This window comes from Podarcis pityusensis (assembly GCF_964106645.2).
Source record: "Podarcis pityusensis genome assembly, chromosome: 3".
Taxonomy (NCBI): Eukaryota; Metazoa; Chordata; class Lepidosauria; order Squamata; family Lacertidae; genus Podarcis; species Podarcis pityusensis.
Window position 1 is genome coordinate 74,603,014 of NC_138026.1, and position 17,072 is coordinate 74,620,085.

The 17,072-nt window shown below is 42.8% G+C and overlaps 1 protein-coding gene and 1 long non-coding RNA gene across 2 annotated transcripts; one reads left to right on the forward strand and one right to left on the reverse strand.

Moving 5' to 3' along the window:
- Nucleotides 1-633: 633 nt before the first annotated feature.
- Nucleotides 634-4,533, reverse strand: LOC308473278. The gene is made up of 3 exons (XR_013984003.1): nucleotides 3,869-4,533; nucleotides 3,154-3,308; nucleotides 634-2,738 (listed from the first exon to the last, which is right to left on the reverse strand). It is a non-coding gene; the product is annotated as an uncharacterized lncRNA (long non-coding RNA).
- A 309-nt stretch (nucleotides 4,534-4,842) lies between these two features.
- On the forward strand, nucleotides 4,843-13,080 carry FAM89A (family with sequence similarity 89 member A). The gene is made up of 2 exons (XM_080998662.1): nucleotides 4,843-5,267; nucleotides 11,971-13,080. The coding sequence occupies exons 1-2, from the start codon at nucleotides 4,986-4,988 to the stop codon at nucleotides 12,127-12,129; spliced, it is 441 nt and encodes a 146-aa protein (XP_080854788.1). The 5' UTR covers nucleotides 4,843-4,985; the 3' UTR covers nucleotides 12,130-13,080.
- The last annotated feature ends 3,992 nt before the right edge of the window (nucleotides 13,081-17,072 follow it).

Here is a 17,072-nt window from a genome sequence, read left to right on the forward strand (position 1 = left end):
AAAAACCACTAAGAACTGTTGTGCTTGCATTGATAACATAAACACTCTTAGGGTAGAAATGCACCTTAGAAGCCGGGACTTCCTCAGAAAATGTGCTGAATTATCCTGCTCCCACTTTGTAAACAATGTCCTGTTTCCTGACAGTTATCTTGAGCACTTCCCTGCATCTGCCAGTGACTTTCATTTGTGTAAAGTGAGACTGTGGAAATGGAGAGGGTAATTATGTCTGGAAAGAAATTATACTACATCATAGAATCATAGAACTGTAGAGTTGAAAGGGATCTGGAAAGTCATCTAGTCCAACCCCCTGCAATGCTAAAGCATCGATAATAGATGGCTATCCAACTTCTGCTTAAAAACCTGCAACGAATGTCCACCACCTTCCGAGGGAGTCCATTCTACTGTTGAACAGCTTTTACCATAAAAAAGTTATTCCTGATGTTTAGTTGGAATCTCCTTTCTTTTAACTTGAAGTCATTGGTTGGGATCCTAGCCTCTGGAGCAGGAGAAAACAAGCTTGCTTCATCTTCCATGTGACAGCCCTTCAACTATTTGAAGATGGCTATCATATCTCCAGAGTACATAGCTGTCATGAGCCAGAGTCAGAGATCAGCAATAAAAAAACCACTGGTGTCAGTGAAGTTAACTCTTTATTGAAAGAAACTAAAACAGTGCAGGCGTAGTGATCACAGCAACTCTTCCCAGTAGGTATTTCTAAGGTTCCTCCCCTGGTTCCTTCCCCAGCAGCCTAAGGCTCTGGCATCTTGCCTCTCTTTGCTTTGCCCTCTTCATTTCTCTGTGTGTTTTGGGAGAGGGGGGGTGGTCACAGCAGGAAGGGGAGATACTCTGGCTTATTCAGCAGCCTGCCTCCAGTCAGCCTTTTGACCTCCCCTTTGCTTCTACATCAGAAGTCACAACTGCACTCTGCCAGAGCCTCCTCCTGTTCACTAAACCGTTACCTCTTCAGCTTCTGACACCTCATCCTCCCAGTCTTCTCTTCTCATTGTTGTCCAACCACCAATCCCCTGGCTCTGAGCTTTCTTTGCCTGGAGGTTCCCTTGGGAGTTCGCCAGCTAGTGCCTCCCATTACTTCTCTGCATCCAGCCAGTCCATGACAATGTCTGACTGTACTCAGCTTTCCCCTGCCCTTGTATAATGAAACCCAGTAGCACATGATTACTTCCTCCCAAGATTCCTAGTACTTCCACTTTATCAGTTAGTTCTCCCCTTGGTGAGAACCGGGTCCAAGATAGATTATTCCCTTGTCGCTTCTTCCACCTTTTGGGAAATGAAATTGTCAGTGAGGCAATGGAGGAATTCTTGGCATAGTTTGTGTTCCAACAGATATGGGGTAGTTGAAGTCTCCCAAACTACTATATCTCTCCTTTTTGAATGCTAGGTAATCTGCTCCAGGAAGGCTTCAGTCTGGCTTGGAGGTTTATAGCAGACACCCACAGTAAGGCTAGTGTAGTTTCCTTCTCCTACAAATGTTACCCATACACCCACAATCTGCCTTCCATGCTCCAAGTCGTGGATCTCTTCACAAGTGTACACATTCTTTACATATAATGCTACTCCTCCTCCCTTCCTGTTTGGTCTGTTTGTTCTGATATATACCTTACCATTTCTACATTCCAGTAATGCCTATTAGGTCATATTTGCCATACTTTATTGAGAGCTCAAATTTGTCCTGCTTGTTTCCCATACTCTGTGCATTGGTAGAAACAACTGAAACCATGAGTCATTCCCTCCAGCTGTTTCCTTCTTGTAGTTTCTTGCCATTTATCAGGTTTCTGTAGCACTGCCTCAGTTTCCTGTGCATCAATGAAACTATTATCCCCAGTATCAGGTGCTTCCCTGTCATCTGTAATATCGTCTCCATCACTCTCAGGATTTAGTTTAAAGTTCTGAAGGGAATGGGAGAACTCAGTTGCTCTGTGGGCAGTTGTTATTTTTCTGCTCTGAAGCAGTTGTAACAACTACGTCTGAGTTGTAGGAATGAACACAATACATAGAATTACATAGGTTGCATCAAGGTTATGTCTTGGACCAAAAATGGTAATACAAATGTATTTATATTAACAGCCAATCCACATGCTCATTTGATGCACTATGGATGCAGTCCTATACTTGTTACACTAGATGAGAGGTAATGTGATATATTGGAAGCCCCACTATGCCTGCACAACACTAGATGACAGATACAGCTGCACAAAGCTTCAGATATAATGGTGGGGCACTCTGTCAATGCAGATGTAGCATTGATGAATATAGTTAAAGATGGAATAGATAAAATAGGCTAGAGTCATGCTTAGAACAGTGGTGACACAGCGAAGGAACTATTTGGAAATGGTTTGCATAAAGCATTTTGCCTCCAGAAAATCTGAGGAAATTGCTAACATATCTCACCTTGGGATGAGACACAAACATCAAACAACAAACTTGGCTTCACCTTCACTTTTTTCTATTATCTTGCATATTATTTCCATTTTCTTCACTATTCCTTTCACAATATCCATTCAATCTAGCTGCTCATTTAGGTACACTGAAATGCCCACTTATGAAAGTACTATGCTGCTGCATGCATATTTTACTCAGCCTAGAAAACAGTTTCCTGAACTTTTATCTATTTCATGCGCCTAAACATCTGGGCTCCAAATGTGTCATTGAAATCCTGTTTCCTTTGTTTCCTGTGACTGAACATTGACACTGTTGTCTCTGGGATTGCTTTCAGTGACCTAATGCAAAATTATTTGTTGTAAGATAAAGTAAAATGTATTTTTGAATTTTATCATATTACAGTTTACATTTAAAATTAAAAAAAATGAGTAAATACAGATTTTAAAGCAACGCAACAAATTAAAAACAATTTCAGCTAACAATTTAAAAAGCTTTTTCAGTGGTGATGCCAAAATAGTGGAAAGCCTTCATAAAGATTTACTAGCTCCCTTTCATTTTCTGTTTAGATCTTTTCTCAATACCTTTTTATTTCAGAAAAGTTTCCCATGTTTAGTAATTTGCTGCTTTCAAACAGGCTGGGGAATCTCAAGTAGCAAAATAGGGCCAAACGTAAACAATTTAAACTTGGATGATATGGTACCACATTCAACTACTTTAAATAATACAGTATACAGATATTTTCACTTGCCTTACCTTGGATAGCTGCTGCCAAATTAGGCAGTCCTTGGCTAGTAGAACAATGGCATGGCTCAGTCTAATTTATCAGGAAGTTTCTCACATCCTAATTGTGGGATTAGTCAGCAAATGTGACAGTGTCCATGTGGTAGAAAGATGATGCAACATGGTATCTTTAAAAGAAAAGAAAGTTGGGTCCTGCTTCACATACTTACAACTGAACGCTAAATGTGCGTAAAAAGATTCAGAGTCACACTTGCCCTTTTATTTCCCTGAAGCAGTTGTAATTGCTTCTCTTCTACAATTTTAGTTGGAGCATTGCATGTTGCTTTGTCAAAGGCAACATACTTTAATTTCTTACCCACAGCATGCCCTGCTTCAAACACTCCCTTCTAATGGAATAGTCAACTTGGAATAATCCCCTTTCTCCCAGCACCATTCATTCATTTATTTAGCATTATTTGTTTGCTTTGTTTGATTATTTATATTAGTTGTTAATGTATTGTTTATTTATTCACACATCAATACTCAAGGCATAATGCATATATAGCATTACCCATATGCACACAGGCAACACCTGCTTTGTTTTATTTCTTCCCCCCTCTCCCACAATCCCAACTTCTAAAGGAATCCTTGCTAAAGGAAAGTAGCTACTCACTTATCACCTTCATGTGTTTTTGGTACCATTACATCTAATTTATATTCCTCCCCACCTCATCCCCTTTTGATTTACCTCAGATATGCCCAACTGAAGATTTTTTTTATCAGTGCTGCATGCCCCTCCGCTGAAGAGAAAGAGCTGCTATCCCTGCGCAGGATAACACTTTAGAAATTAATCTTCCCCAACCTTCCCCTGCAGATGTAGCTGGATCAGATGCGAGTTTCTAGTCCAAATTATCTTGAGGGTGCGAAGATTAAGAAAGGTTGCCTTAGATATTTCAACCCCCCCCCCCCTTTCCCTCATCTTTTACTTCGGACCTGCCTGGCCCATATTTTATTTTGTCCTTACCGTGGGTTTGTTTTTTTAAGCAATAAAAAACAACACGTGAGCCACCTTGTTGAAACGTAACAAATAATAAGAAGAAAACGTTTCACATTCACATTCCCCGCCCTCACAGCTCTTAATTTACCTCAGACCCGTGGTTCCCAACGTGGGTCACACTTCCCAAAGGGGGGCAATTTGATTTTTAAGGAGGGCAATTCGAGAATGAGTTATTAACAGTTAATGGCCTTTTAGCCTTCCTCCATGTGAAGAGAAGTTCACTTTTTGAATAATAAGAATTACATGTCGGGGTGTGTGTGTCAGGATTTCAGAGATGCTTAGGTGGGTCATGGCCAAAAAAAGGTTTGGAACCACTGCCTTAGACCAAACTGCCTTCTTAATTTATTTACGACAGCTCTTAATTTACCTTGGACCAAACTGCCTTTCCCCCCTTCTTTTTTTAAACTGTACTCTCTTCCTAAGCTAGTCCTTCTCAGCAGCCCCGAATAGCCCCCCTTCCTCGCTCCCTCCGCTTTATGACTAGATGAAGAAAGCGAACCCCTCCCGGCCGCCGCCGCCGCGCACTCCCCGAAGTGTTTCGGGTACCATTTTGCGTCTATTGTGCCTTCTTCCCTCCTTCTGGGGCCCGCCCTGAGCCCGCCTCTTTCTCCCTTTCACGGCCTGTCCCTGTTGCGAGGGCGGGCCGAGCGGGGCCGGCAGAAGGGAGGCGGGCCCCGAGCGGAGCCGAACAGAAGAGAGCCTTTCTCTGCGAGGGAAGGAGGCGGAGGCGGCTCTTGTTTTCTTTCGCGGCAGACTTAGCTCAGCTGGGCTGAGGGGACCGGCTGGCCGCCTTGCCCCGCCGGGTGCCATGAGTGGGTCGGGGCTGCCCGGAGGCGGCGGCGGCGGCGGCGGGTCTGGGTTGCCTCCCCTGCCCAAGAGCCTGAGCGGCTTGTTGAATTCTTCTTCGAGCGGGGTCGGCCCGGGCGGAGCAGGCGGGCGCTGGCGGGACCTGGAGCGGCTCTACGCGCAGAAGTCCCGCATCCAGGACGAGCTGAGCCGCAGCGGAGGCGGCGGAGGGGGAAGGGGATCCCCGCGGCCGCCCAAGCCTCCCAACCTGGACGCCGCTTTGGCCTTGCTGCGGAAAGAGATGGTGAGCACCCGCCAGTTTTTGCTTTTTTCGCGTGTTTGTGCTTGGTGCAAGTCTTCCGCCCCACCCCCTTTTTAAAACTGCTCAGTTTTGAGTCCCGGGACCTGGCTCGAGAACGTCGCCTCTGAGCGCGTGCAGAGTTCAATTCCGGCGCCGGGAGGCTGTTGGCGATCTCTGCTCCCCTCGCGCGCATGCCGGTACGATGCACACGGTGGAAAGGAAACCTTTTGTTTGTGGCAGGCAGGATTCGAGTTTTCATCCCAGCTCCTTGCGCAAAAAAAGGCAAATGCTCTTCTCTACTGCGATAGCAAGAGGTGGCAGCACCCCAGTTGCTGGATCTGCTTCCCAAAAGGAAGTGAGATTGCCCTCTTTTAGGTGGGCAGCTGAGGGGGCAAGTCCTAAGCCCTTGCCTGTGAGTAAGCACATGGGTGTGGCCAGTGCTTTTTTCTGGGGGTACGCAGGGGTACGCATACCCCTAAACATTTTGTGAATCTAAGTTTGGCCTCATTGAGGGGCAGTTTTTCAATATGAGTAGGAAAATGAGAGTACAGTACCCCTAAACATTTTTTTAGAAAAAAAGCACTGGGGGGGGTCAGCTGTCCCCAATCAACAACAAAAAACGGAGGTTCTGCCCCCCCCCCACGAAAGGCCTGCCCCCCCCCCAAATCCTGACTATGCCCATCAGTAAGCACCATTCAATTCTGGGGAGATATGGTTAGGAATGTGCAGTAAGACACTTTTCCACCAAGCCCTTAGTGTTTACCTGTTGCAGACTCGTTATTTTGCTCTCTTCTTCTTACTTTAATACTGTTTTTAGTTGTAGAGTTTTTAATTCTTGTAAATTGCATTTGGGGCTCCCTCTTAGGTCCAAAAGGCCGTATATACACATTTTTTAGGGATAAAGATATAAAATCTATTTTTAGATAGATTTAAAAGCGATAAAGGTGGAAACTGGAAGCTGTTTTGCTTATTAATCACTATGGCTACCTTAGCTGTGCTGAAGACCTTGGGCAGACCCTGTGGAATTTTTATACTTATTTATTTACCCTTTGAACAGTTGTGAAACTGAGGAGTTCAAATGGAGAATTGCCAGGAGGTAAAGGGGGGTGGGGGGGGGCTGCCAGTCTAGAATGACAAACCCAAAGGATGCATAGAGCTAGTTGTGCAATTCTTTGGGCCTAAGCCGGTGATGGTTATCCGAGTTGCAGTTAATGGATGCAAGACCTATCTAGGGATTGTGACTGAAACATTCCTCATGTGAGAGAGAAAAAGAAAAAGAAACTCAAATCAAAAGATTGGCAAACCAAAAAAAAAACACCTTGATAGCATCTGAAGTATGTCACTATTATCTTCCCTTTTAAAACTCTTTTCTCATTCTGTCCTTCTCTTTGTTTCCTTCTAAAATAAAGTACCGTACTTAAAAGCTATTTCCTCTAAAAATGATCTTGTTCATTCTTTCAGTTCCTCTACAAATTCTTTTAGTTAGAACTAATTTTTCATTCTGCACTCTAGTCATAGTTGCATATTGTACAAGCACACACCTGTTCTTTATATTCACTATTTGGATCAGAAGTGTTTTGTTCTGTTTCAGAAACTGGAATGTGACTTCTAGTAAGCAGGCTGCTTCTTTCCCACCTTTGACTTGTCTTCTGAAATGTAGGTTAATTGGCTTAATGGGCTTTTACTTTGCACAAGATTGGTACTTGGGCTGTGCACCAGATTGCTTACAGCAGCAGATTCACATTGGTTTTTAAATGCGACTAAAAACTGAAGTGTTTCAAATATTGTTACACTAGCAGATCATGTAAGCAAACAAAGTATGGGCTAGATTCATTTTGAATATCAAGCATGGCTTTTTGTCTTATAAACCTATAAATCAAGTTAAGAATGAATCCTTTCATTGTCCCAGAAAAGCTTTTGCAAAACCCGCAATCTAAAAGGTTTTCCCATTTTAAGTGGTACACATATGCCTTTCATGAGACAAAAGCTTCAGGTTAAACAAGCAACATTGCTCTTAGTGAAACATGACTGAATTATTAGGTATGCAAAACTTTTCCTTTGGATCAGTAACATGAAACTTCCAAAGGCAGCAGAGATCTATGCCTGTCTGGCACACCCCTGATTAAGTAATCTGGAGCTATCTTTTTTCCTGCTGTAGGAAGGAAGTTGCAATGGTTGACAAGTTTTCGTAGAATTAGGATGTCAGCTCATGAATATGCACAGCATGTGATCACTCTAAATCTGGCTATTTTAAGATGTGATTAAAAGGTATTTTCTCTTTGCAGTATTTGTGGGATACTGCTATCAATCTGCACATGGTCCTTGGAAACAGAACATGAAAGCATCATAGCATTGTCTAGCTCGGGCCATATGTGGTGTACGTATGGCGCACTGTATGTTAGGATCCTGTAAACTCCCTTCAAAAAACAGCAAAGTATCACTTTAAAATACAGAGTATTAGAGTCAGACACCTTCTCTTACACATGTCCTCTTTGCATTCATGACAGTGCCCACCAATCACAATGTTGCATACAGATGACACCCTCAGCTTCGCTGCACAAGGAAGAAATTATGTGTGGTGATGGTGAAACATCAACATCACCTTGCCCAACCACACAGATAAGATGCAGCGCTGCAAACACATACTAGAGTGCCCTTACCACTGTGAACCACTCTGGTGCATCAAGTCCAAATCCCATAACTGGGATCCCTGCAGGTGCCCTTGCACCATGCACATGGGCCGGAGATCAGCCTTTGGACAGGAAAACATACAGGAAGGATGGGCATTCCTGGCATATCACCCAGCCTCACTTTTGCATGGTGAACCTTTGGCCTCCCCTTGGCAACCGTTCAGCCCCTGATGGGGAAAGAGTGCCTTTGTGAGAAAGAAAAGAGATCTTTTGCATGGTAGAAGGAATGGAGATACCAGGTGGTGGGTGTGTAAACAGAGTAAGAGGAGCTGGATTTTAGCTCTCCATTAGCTTCAGTAGGAATGTTTTTAATTTACACACAGCCAAGCTTGGGGAAGCTTTGAAAACCTGTTGTTCCTCCTCCTGACACACTGCCCATTTTTTATCACTCTGCTGGTGGAATTGCACCCCGTAAGCCTGGTGCTATGCCAGTGTCAATACCCATCACCACTGTCTATCATCAGCTAGTGCAAAGAAACCGACTGGCATTTTGACACCCCTCTCATCTGCAGTACATGGTGCATAGCTTATTACTGTACTACAATTTGAAACTGTAGATATTCCTGACTTCACTAATGCCATTGCTAGTCAGAAGGTGTATTTATGGAATCTGGAGCCTGGCTGTGTGGTTTCTATTTAATGTTGAGATTATATCTCAAAGGTAAAAAACAAACAAACCCTAATTAGATGGTATCACACCCTCCACTATAAATCTTACTTGTATCTTTTGGATAGAAAATGAAATTGTATGTTCTGGTAAGAGATATAAACCCAATTGTTTAGATTGCTTTTCTGATGATACCTAGCCTGCATATTTGTCTTGCTCATCCTTCACCCACTTTTACTTATAATTCTTAATCTTGCCACCCCCACAAATACCTGCAGTTCTTCTTTACCTATGATTCATTTCTGTTTTCCTTATGAATAACTAGTTGAACTGTAACACGGCTAGCCTTGCAAGTTAGTTTTGCCCATTAGTGGGAGGTGAGTGTTTTGCTTTGAAGGGCAAATGAGAAGTCATCACTAGATCCACCTTAAGGGGAGAAAAGCAAGCTTAATTTCTGGTAGTAATATCATTTTTGAAAGGCAGAATAAAATAATGTGCTATGATGATCTTGGACACTGCAATGCCTATGCTATTTTTCTTTCTCTACTTCGGGGCCGGGGGGGGAGCCTGGCATGAGTTGTGTGAAAGGCAAGAATGAATGATGTGAGGTGTTTGATTATATTCATATTATTTTCCTAAATGTCCTTGTGAAAAGCTGCCCGTATAAGCTGAAGGTAGTTGCATATGGCTAAAAAACAGAAGTCCTATGGACCAAAAAGTTAAATACATTAAAAAGAACATTTATGGCATAGTGCAGATAATACAAAGTACTCTTGTCTTCCACATTCATTCAGTTCTCCATTACTGTGTAGGAAGGAAGGAGGCAGGTAATATATGATGAAGTAAGCCCTGAAAGAAGTTCTGTAAAATGCTCAAAGACTCTTGTTATACCGTGGGCAGTTTCTGTATTTAATTCAAGAATTTAAGCGTTCAGAACAACCTGGCTTTGTACTTCATTCCTGTCCTTACTTTAAGCTACCCAGCTTCTGATGGAGCTCTCTTTTAAAATGCTTGTGTGAAAAGCTCGGAGTAAATAGGATGAAATTGTTGTAGTAGCTGGCTGCCCTCCACAAGTGCTACAGCAAGCAAGCATCAAACTGAGTGTTCTTCAAGGGGCAGACACGCCCACTCAAGATTTTCTGGGCCCATGTGGATTATGGATTTTGCCCTACTTGCAAAAGAGGGCATACATTTGCATACGTTTTGTGTCATACGCAAATTTGCATTCTCTTTTGTAGGGTGGAGGACCATAAGATAAATCGGGGGCCATACAGGAATAACATGTCTGTCCAACAGAATGGGTGGTATCCAGCTGACTGTTTCCATTAGTGCAAATATTTCTCCGTTTCTTTCCCCCCTCCACACTCCCCAAATTTGCTTTGGGAACCCCCAGAACAGATATGAGGGGTGTAAGGAATGGAGATGGGGAAGTTCTGGATTTCTATATAAGGAAAGGCATAACCTGTTAAATTACTGCTTGCCACATAGCCGTTAAAGGCACAAAAGCTCAGTTCTCCCTCAATGCTAACCCTAAACCATGCAAAGAACTCATGTTCCATGATTTGTAAACCCCTTATGATACTGTATATCTGTCATCAATTAATCTTAGGCTAGCAATACCTCATTCAGTACAAGACCAGACATGGTGTTTCAGCCGGCTGGCAGTGGGGGTCACAAGAGATTTTAAATTTACAGTTATTTTGGTTCAGATGCCTATTCTTGGGTAAAGATTACCGTACATTGTTTTAAAGGAGGAGTGTCTTTTAGGAGCATATGTTACAGCTATTTATTTATACCTAGTAAAAACTACAACAATATTACCAGCCAAGGTGAAACAGCCATCTTTTCTTCTTTTTAAGCAAAAAGGAGTAGTTGATCCTTTGACATGAATATATTCATTTAAGTGTATTAAGTGCAGCACCTTGCTCCCAAGAATCCCCGTTTCCTTCCCCCCATGAGTGGAAAAGCAATCACCTTCCATGTTGCTGCTACACCTCCCCAGCTTCATTTCTGTAAAAACAGAGGCACACACTTTTACGAGACTAGAATACACTGAGCTACACTGCAGGGTTGTCATACGGTATTATCTTCCGCCTCCCCGCTATCCAAGCAATATCAGCACAGCAACACAACCTTTTTGCAAGGATGCTATAACCCACACTTTCCCAACCTCACCACACCCTCCCCCTGAGGCAATATGGATAGAGTAATGATGGGTTGTATTTATATTTGCATTGGTTGGATTTTTTAAAGTTTGCATACTCAGGGGAAAAATAAACTAGAGTTCAAAAGAGAATGGACTCTTTTCTTTGCTGGTACTTTTTGCTTTGGGGTAGACATGTTGTTGCCCAATCACAGCTATGCTAAAATCCTGGATTTCTCAATTATTTTCTTTGTGCAACAACCACTTATTTACCAAGGAAGATGAACAGGCACCCTCAGAATGAAGCAGACAGTCTCTGGAGAACAGTTGAGTCATACAAGTACCAGAGAAGAAAGACCCCAACATGGCTTCAAAATGAATGTGGAAGTCTTTTCCCATCGACCCTTAATTTCTCAAGAGCACTTGTGAATCAGAGCTCTGCTTCATGCATGGGGGGGGGGGGGACACCACTGAAAGGCAGGAATAGTATCATATCTCACAAAGCGATTGCTTTGAATGGTACCTACACACTTTGCTTCATCATTTTCATTCTACAAGGGCTAGAGACAACCGCCCCCCGCCAACCAATCAAATGAAAGTGTGGAGCTGGGCCTGATACAGCAGTCATCCCTGCACCAGTTTGTCAGAATTGGGTTCTGTTGATTTCCTATGAAGTAGAATTCAAAGCATATCGAGGGAGGAGGGAGAGAACACTGAATGTTTCCTCAATTCATGCTTTCGTTCCCATGAAGTTGCTTCTCTCCCATAGGGACACACTGACTAGAACCTTCCCCCAGTGGAGTGAAAAACAAAAAGGAGGGAGTTTCAGTCCCCCTTCTCCCACCAGCCCAAGGTGCACCTTAAACTACATTTATTTCCCCACTTTATAAGAAATTGGCAGTGAGCCACTTCTGACACAGGTCTGTGCTAATCACATCTGGTTTCTCCTTAATGCAGCATCAGCCTATGGTTACACAGATCCTCTGCTATTAAAGAGGGCATGGTAACATGACTTAAGCATCAGGAATGTTTTGCCACGCTGCTTCCTGCATACTCCAGCTTCCCCCACAGCTGTTTCTTCCTTACTTCGGCAGGGTGGAATCTCCCACGTAATTTAATTATCCTTGCTCATATTGTGTAATTGTCAGGTACAACACTGATCTTCTGAGTGAAGTCATTGTGGGGAGCAAAATGTGCAAGCACCAGCATTTTCGAAGTAAAATTAAGCCATAAATACTAATATGTGTGTGTGTTCTCTTCTACAAGGTTGGTCTCCGGCAGCTAGATATGTCATTATTATGTCAACTATACTCCCTTTATGAGTCAATTCAAGAATATAAAGGTGCCTGCCAAGCTGTATCAAGTGCAGACTGTGCATATGCTCTGGAAAATGGCTTTTTTGATGAAGAGGAGGAATATTTCTAAGAACACAGCCGTTCCCTGGAGTAGAGCTGAGATCATCGGCGTCTAATTGGAACTTAAAGTGCATTCCTGCCTTGTGCTGAAGAAAAGACGCTCAGCTACTTTGCAGCCCATTTATTTCTGGCATGCTGTCAACCAGAGTTACACATTGTGTGAATCCTCCTTTAAGGAAAGCCATGTGCGACAAATTTTAAGGCGTCCTCAAGCATGTTTGACAGGCCATGTCAGTATAATTTGTGAACTGGGTCTTTCCAGTTTGCACATGTTGGAAAATAACTTTCTATTAACTGTGGCTTGGGTTCATGCAAGGAAGAAATGACATCTGGAGTGTTCTGACATGTAAAACATTATTAGTAATAATTATATATGTATTTTGTAAACATTTGAATAGTCTTTGAACTGATGTTTTGACTTTTTATAGAAAATCTTGTTAAAAACTCAGAGCATTGAGGACCAACATGTACCTTCTCCAGTACTGTATTAGATAGACTTTTAAAAATCTCAGATACACTTCTGAAAGCCTCTTACCATATTCTTTTCCATTCCAAAGTTTACAAATGTTAGGAATCCTACCCTCTTTCCCCAGTGATCAGTTCACTCTTTCACTCACATACGTTTTAGCTATTTTAATCCAATCAATTTAAAGTTTTGTAACACTTGGTATATTTTTACACAAATACACTGAAAGCAAATGGGTCTTCCTTTTTGTGAGCTTATATAAGTGTAATTAGATTGCTTATTCAGTGAATAGTAATATAAATTTCACACAAACTGAGACCAACAGCAGTATTTTATACTCCTTAATGCTTGGAAGAGAGCTGTGAACTTTGTATCTTATAAATCCAAAGGATGTGTACAAATTATTTGTAGGTTATTCTATGCAGCTTTGTTTTTTTATACTATTGTAACAGAAAACTCAAGCTTGACCTGTAATTTATTAAACTTTATACCAAACATGGTGTGTGTATGTAAATAAGTAAAATTATCTAAGTACAGCCAAGCCTGCTTCCTTCACAAATAAAACACAAACTGCCACCTCAGTCATGTTGTCAGGTTTTGCACAGAGAGTGCTTCCATGAAGGAATTTTCAGGAAACCAGTACATTCGTATCTTGGATCTCAAGCGCCTTGGCTCCTGAATAAATTGGCTCTCAAACAATCAAAACTCAGAAGTGAGTATTCCGGTTTTTGAACGATTTTCTTAAGTCAAATGTCCAGTGTGGCTTCCGCAGCTTCTGATTGGCTGCAAGACGCTCCTGAAGCCAATCGGAAGCCGCACTTTGGTTTTCGAATGGTTCCGGGAGTCAAATGGACTCCCAGAACGCATTCTGTTTGAGAACCAAGGTACAACCATACCAGGATGGTCACCTGTGAGACTAGATACAGAATAAGTCAGTTGCAATGGGACTTAAGTGTAGCTATTTTAATCTGGCTGTAACTTATAAATTCTTACTATGTGTAAAGGTGGTGGAATTTGCTTGGCTTTGGCTTTCTACCATGTACACAAAATATATAACAGCATGAACACTTGAATAGCTAGTTTAACTAGTGACCCTGCAATCACCACCAAGTAGGGCCTTTGTTGGTGACAGTGCCTACATACGGATGCAACCAATGAATTTGTAATGAGGGCACAGACCTAGTACTGATTCTTGTATTGCAGACACCACAGTGTCCCCAATCCATCAGTAACTTGGGTAGCAACATGTCCCCAGGGCTACCTGCAGACAGTGGTCTGAATCTCCTTCATGCTTCACACAAGCATTGTTTTGGAGCACAATTCACACAGCAAGGAAGTGGAGCCCAAGCTACAACGCACTTATGTAGCCTCTAGAGCAGTGCACAATCTACCTGGGACAAAGCCTGAAGCTCTATCCAGGGAGAGAAAGATTCGTCAAGTAACCAGAGAGAGGTGCAATAGCAGCTGTAGACACTGACAGTAACAACCTCTTGTGGCTTTGTTGCTTGTTGGGAAGTAAGGAATATGCACACATAGCTGAGCCAATTGGGAAGATTGCTGCATAAACCAATACCCTCTCTGCTGCATTTGGCCCATTCCAACCACATGTCAACCCATGTGATGAATTTCCCCACCACCCTTGCTATTTTGCCTGATAGGTGAGCCTTGCTGGATAGCAGTCCACATTTCTGCATACTTCATTCCTCCCTCCTACCCACTGCAACTGCTTCCTGCACTCTGACAGCAGCATACACCTTATTTACACATTCTGAGATAAATGCCCCTTCACAGGGAATCTGCATGTTGTTGCAAGACTGGGTTTGGACCCAATCTGGCTAAGTTTTCTGGATAGCCAAAGGACATTGCGGGATTTAATCATAGAATTGTAGAGTTGGAAGGGGTCCCCCCCAAGGGTCATCTAGTCCAACCCCCTGCAATGCAGGAATCTCAACTAAAGCATCCATGACAGATGTTTTACATTCACTTACAGGTATTTATACCCCCTTCTTCAACTCTAAAAAGCCTTACACTTGGGAAAGAATGCTCTTTCCAGAGTTGATGGTGGGGAATTTTGCAATCTGTTGTACTTTACATATGTATATTCAACCAAGCTGCAGGGGGATATAGTCTTTTAACAAGATAGTATTTTTAGCTAGACTATGTGCCAAGATACACACTTGTTTACTCAGGAAAGCCTTGAACTTATGCAGGCTTTTGCATTACCAAAGAAAGCAAGGGAACTGTTCTTCATGACATATCTGCAAAACGTAAATCCTGCTATTGAGATTCCTATGAAACTACACAAAGTTCAGATTGCTCAACTTCGTTGTTTTGATCTGTTTCCACATATACTGAGCATTCTTTGGAGATTCACAAAAACAGCAGGATCTCAGGGAAGCAACGAAATGGCTTCCTGCTGTGGGCTTCCCTCTGTTGTCCAAAAAAAAGAAGTCAATATCTCTTGTGTCAATATTTTGAAATGTAGTTACATTTATTTTGGGCGAGCTACAGAGAATTCATTGGGATAAGCTACATTTAATGGCCTTATTAATGTCTTCAGCAGTTAAAAGACTTATGAAGATGTTTTCAATTTAAAAAGATGTAAAGACTCCAGTTTTTCTCATGAAGCAAAAATACTGCAGGGAAAATGTATCGTACAATGCCAGTTTAATGTTCAATATCACCCAGAAGCCTGCCCCTCCCACCCCCAAAATATGCTTTTAAGGCTACAATATTACGCACATTTTTCTGACAGACAATCTCCATTAAATACAGTGGGGCTTACTTCTGAGTAACATGCATAGATCAGTAGCAGGACAGCAAAGAGGAAGAAACAGCTATGGCTGATGCCAGAGGCCAGTCAAACACCAAGACTTGGAAACCAGTAAACTGCTCACTGAGCTGGTTATGATACCATTTTAATTTTGCATGGGATTCCTGGCAAAGCCAGATGCCGTGTATGTCTTTCTCTTATTCTGGCCTTCCCTGCAGCCCAGCTGAGAGAGAAGAACCTGTCTGTTTTCTCCTCCTTTTCTGCAGTGCACAGATGAGTTGTCATGGAATGGCCGAATGCAGAGTTGTTGTGCGGGGAACCCCTCTAGGGAACCCCCAAGGGAAGAAGGCTCCGAGCCAGGGGATTGGTGGTGGGAAGACAATGTGTGGTCAGACGGAGGAGAAGACTGGGAGGAGGAGGTGTCAGTAGCAGAAGAGGTGACAAGGTTTAGTGAACCCAGGGTTTAGAAGCTGTGGCAGAGAGCAGCTCCGACTGACTCTGAAGTGGAGGCTAGAGGGGAGAGTGGTCAAGAGGGAGAGTAGAGGTTGCTGATGAATCCAGGGAGTCCCCCCCTCCTGCTGCGACCTCTCCCTCCTGGTCTACCAGAACACGCAGAGAAATCAAAAGAGCAGAAGTTGATTGTGCACAGACACAGTCTCAGATTGCTGGGGAAATAACCTGGAGAGGAGTGAACTCAGTCCTCGCAACTTCCTCACTGGGGCAAGACTCGCTGGGAAGAGTTGCCGGGATCACTAGGCTTGCTCTGTTTTGGTTTCTTTGAATTAAGCATTAACTTACCTGACATTGTGTTTTTTATCGCTGACCTACATCTGACTCCGGCTCCTGACAGCATGTGAATTTTACCTTTATAGTAGGCTAGTTTCTATACACATCCATCTCAATCTTCAATCTAAGACAGCAAGAAGCATCAGAGTTCAAGGACACATCCCAGGCAGGAAAAATACTGGAGGTACAAAGCAGGGCTGTTGAGGGGTGTGGCTTGGGGAGAGTCCCAAGGACCTAACAGCCGTGGAAGGCCCCATTTTCTTCTGCAAGGCCACCAGATGTTAGTGGACTGCAGCTCTCATCACTGCCTACCGCTGGTCATGCTGCTTGGGGCTGATAGTTCAGCAACATCAGGAGGCCCACAGGTTCCCCACTCCTGGTTTAGAGTTTCATGCAAAACAGGCCGGTGTTAACTATAGTACAAATTAATGTACTAAGGCTGAATTCCTATACTTGGGAGTAAATCCTTATAAACTCAGCAGGATTATTTCTCAGCAGTCATGCATAGTATTTCACTGCACTTCCCCTTATTTGGAAGTAAGTTTCATTGCACTCAGCAAACATTTTGGAAGGAGAAAGTGTTTTGACACTAAATGCTATCTTGTCCCTTTTTGCAAAGTCAAAATTTCAAGATTTAATAATGCATGTTTTATTGTGTTATGACCTCTTGTTTGTATATAGCATGTCTGCTCTTAAGTCTGTGAGGTTTTATTTTGGGCAGGATCCCTCCCTCACCTCAAAAAAATGTTTATTTATCTCATCAGCCCAGTGTCCAAGCACATAGTGCTACCCCTCAAGGGTCAAAGAAACCATTCAGTGGAGTTGAGAGGACTGGCCCATGTGCAGTAATTCATGGGTTCATTTTAGACTTCCGGAGCTAGGCTCTGTCACAAACAATAATTATGCCTGTCTGAATTGTGCCAGCTAT

What these genes read in the sequence shown, in the direction of transcription:
- FAM89A (XM_080998662.1), top strand. Translation starts at nt 4,986, where the DNA reads ATGAGTGGGTCGGGGCTGCCCGGAGGCGGCGGCGGCGGCGGCGGGTCT. An exon ending in CCTTGCTGCGGAAAGAGATG is followed by an intron (nt 5,268 to 11,970) that starts GTGAGCACCCGC and finishes CTCTTCTACAAG; the next exon opens with GTTGGTCTCCGGCAGCTAGA.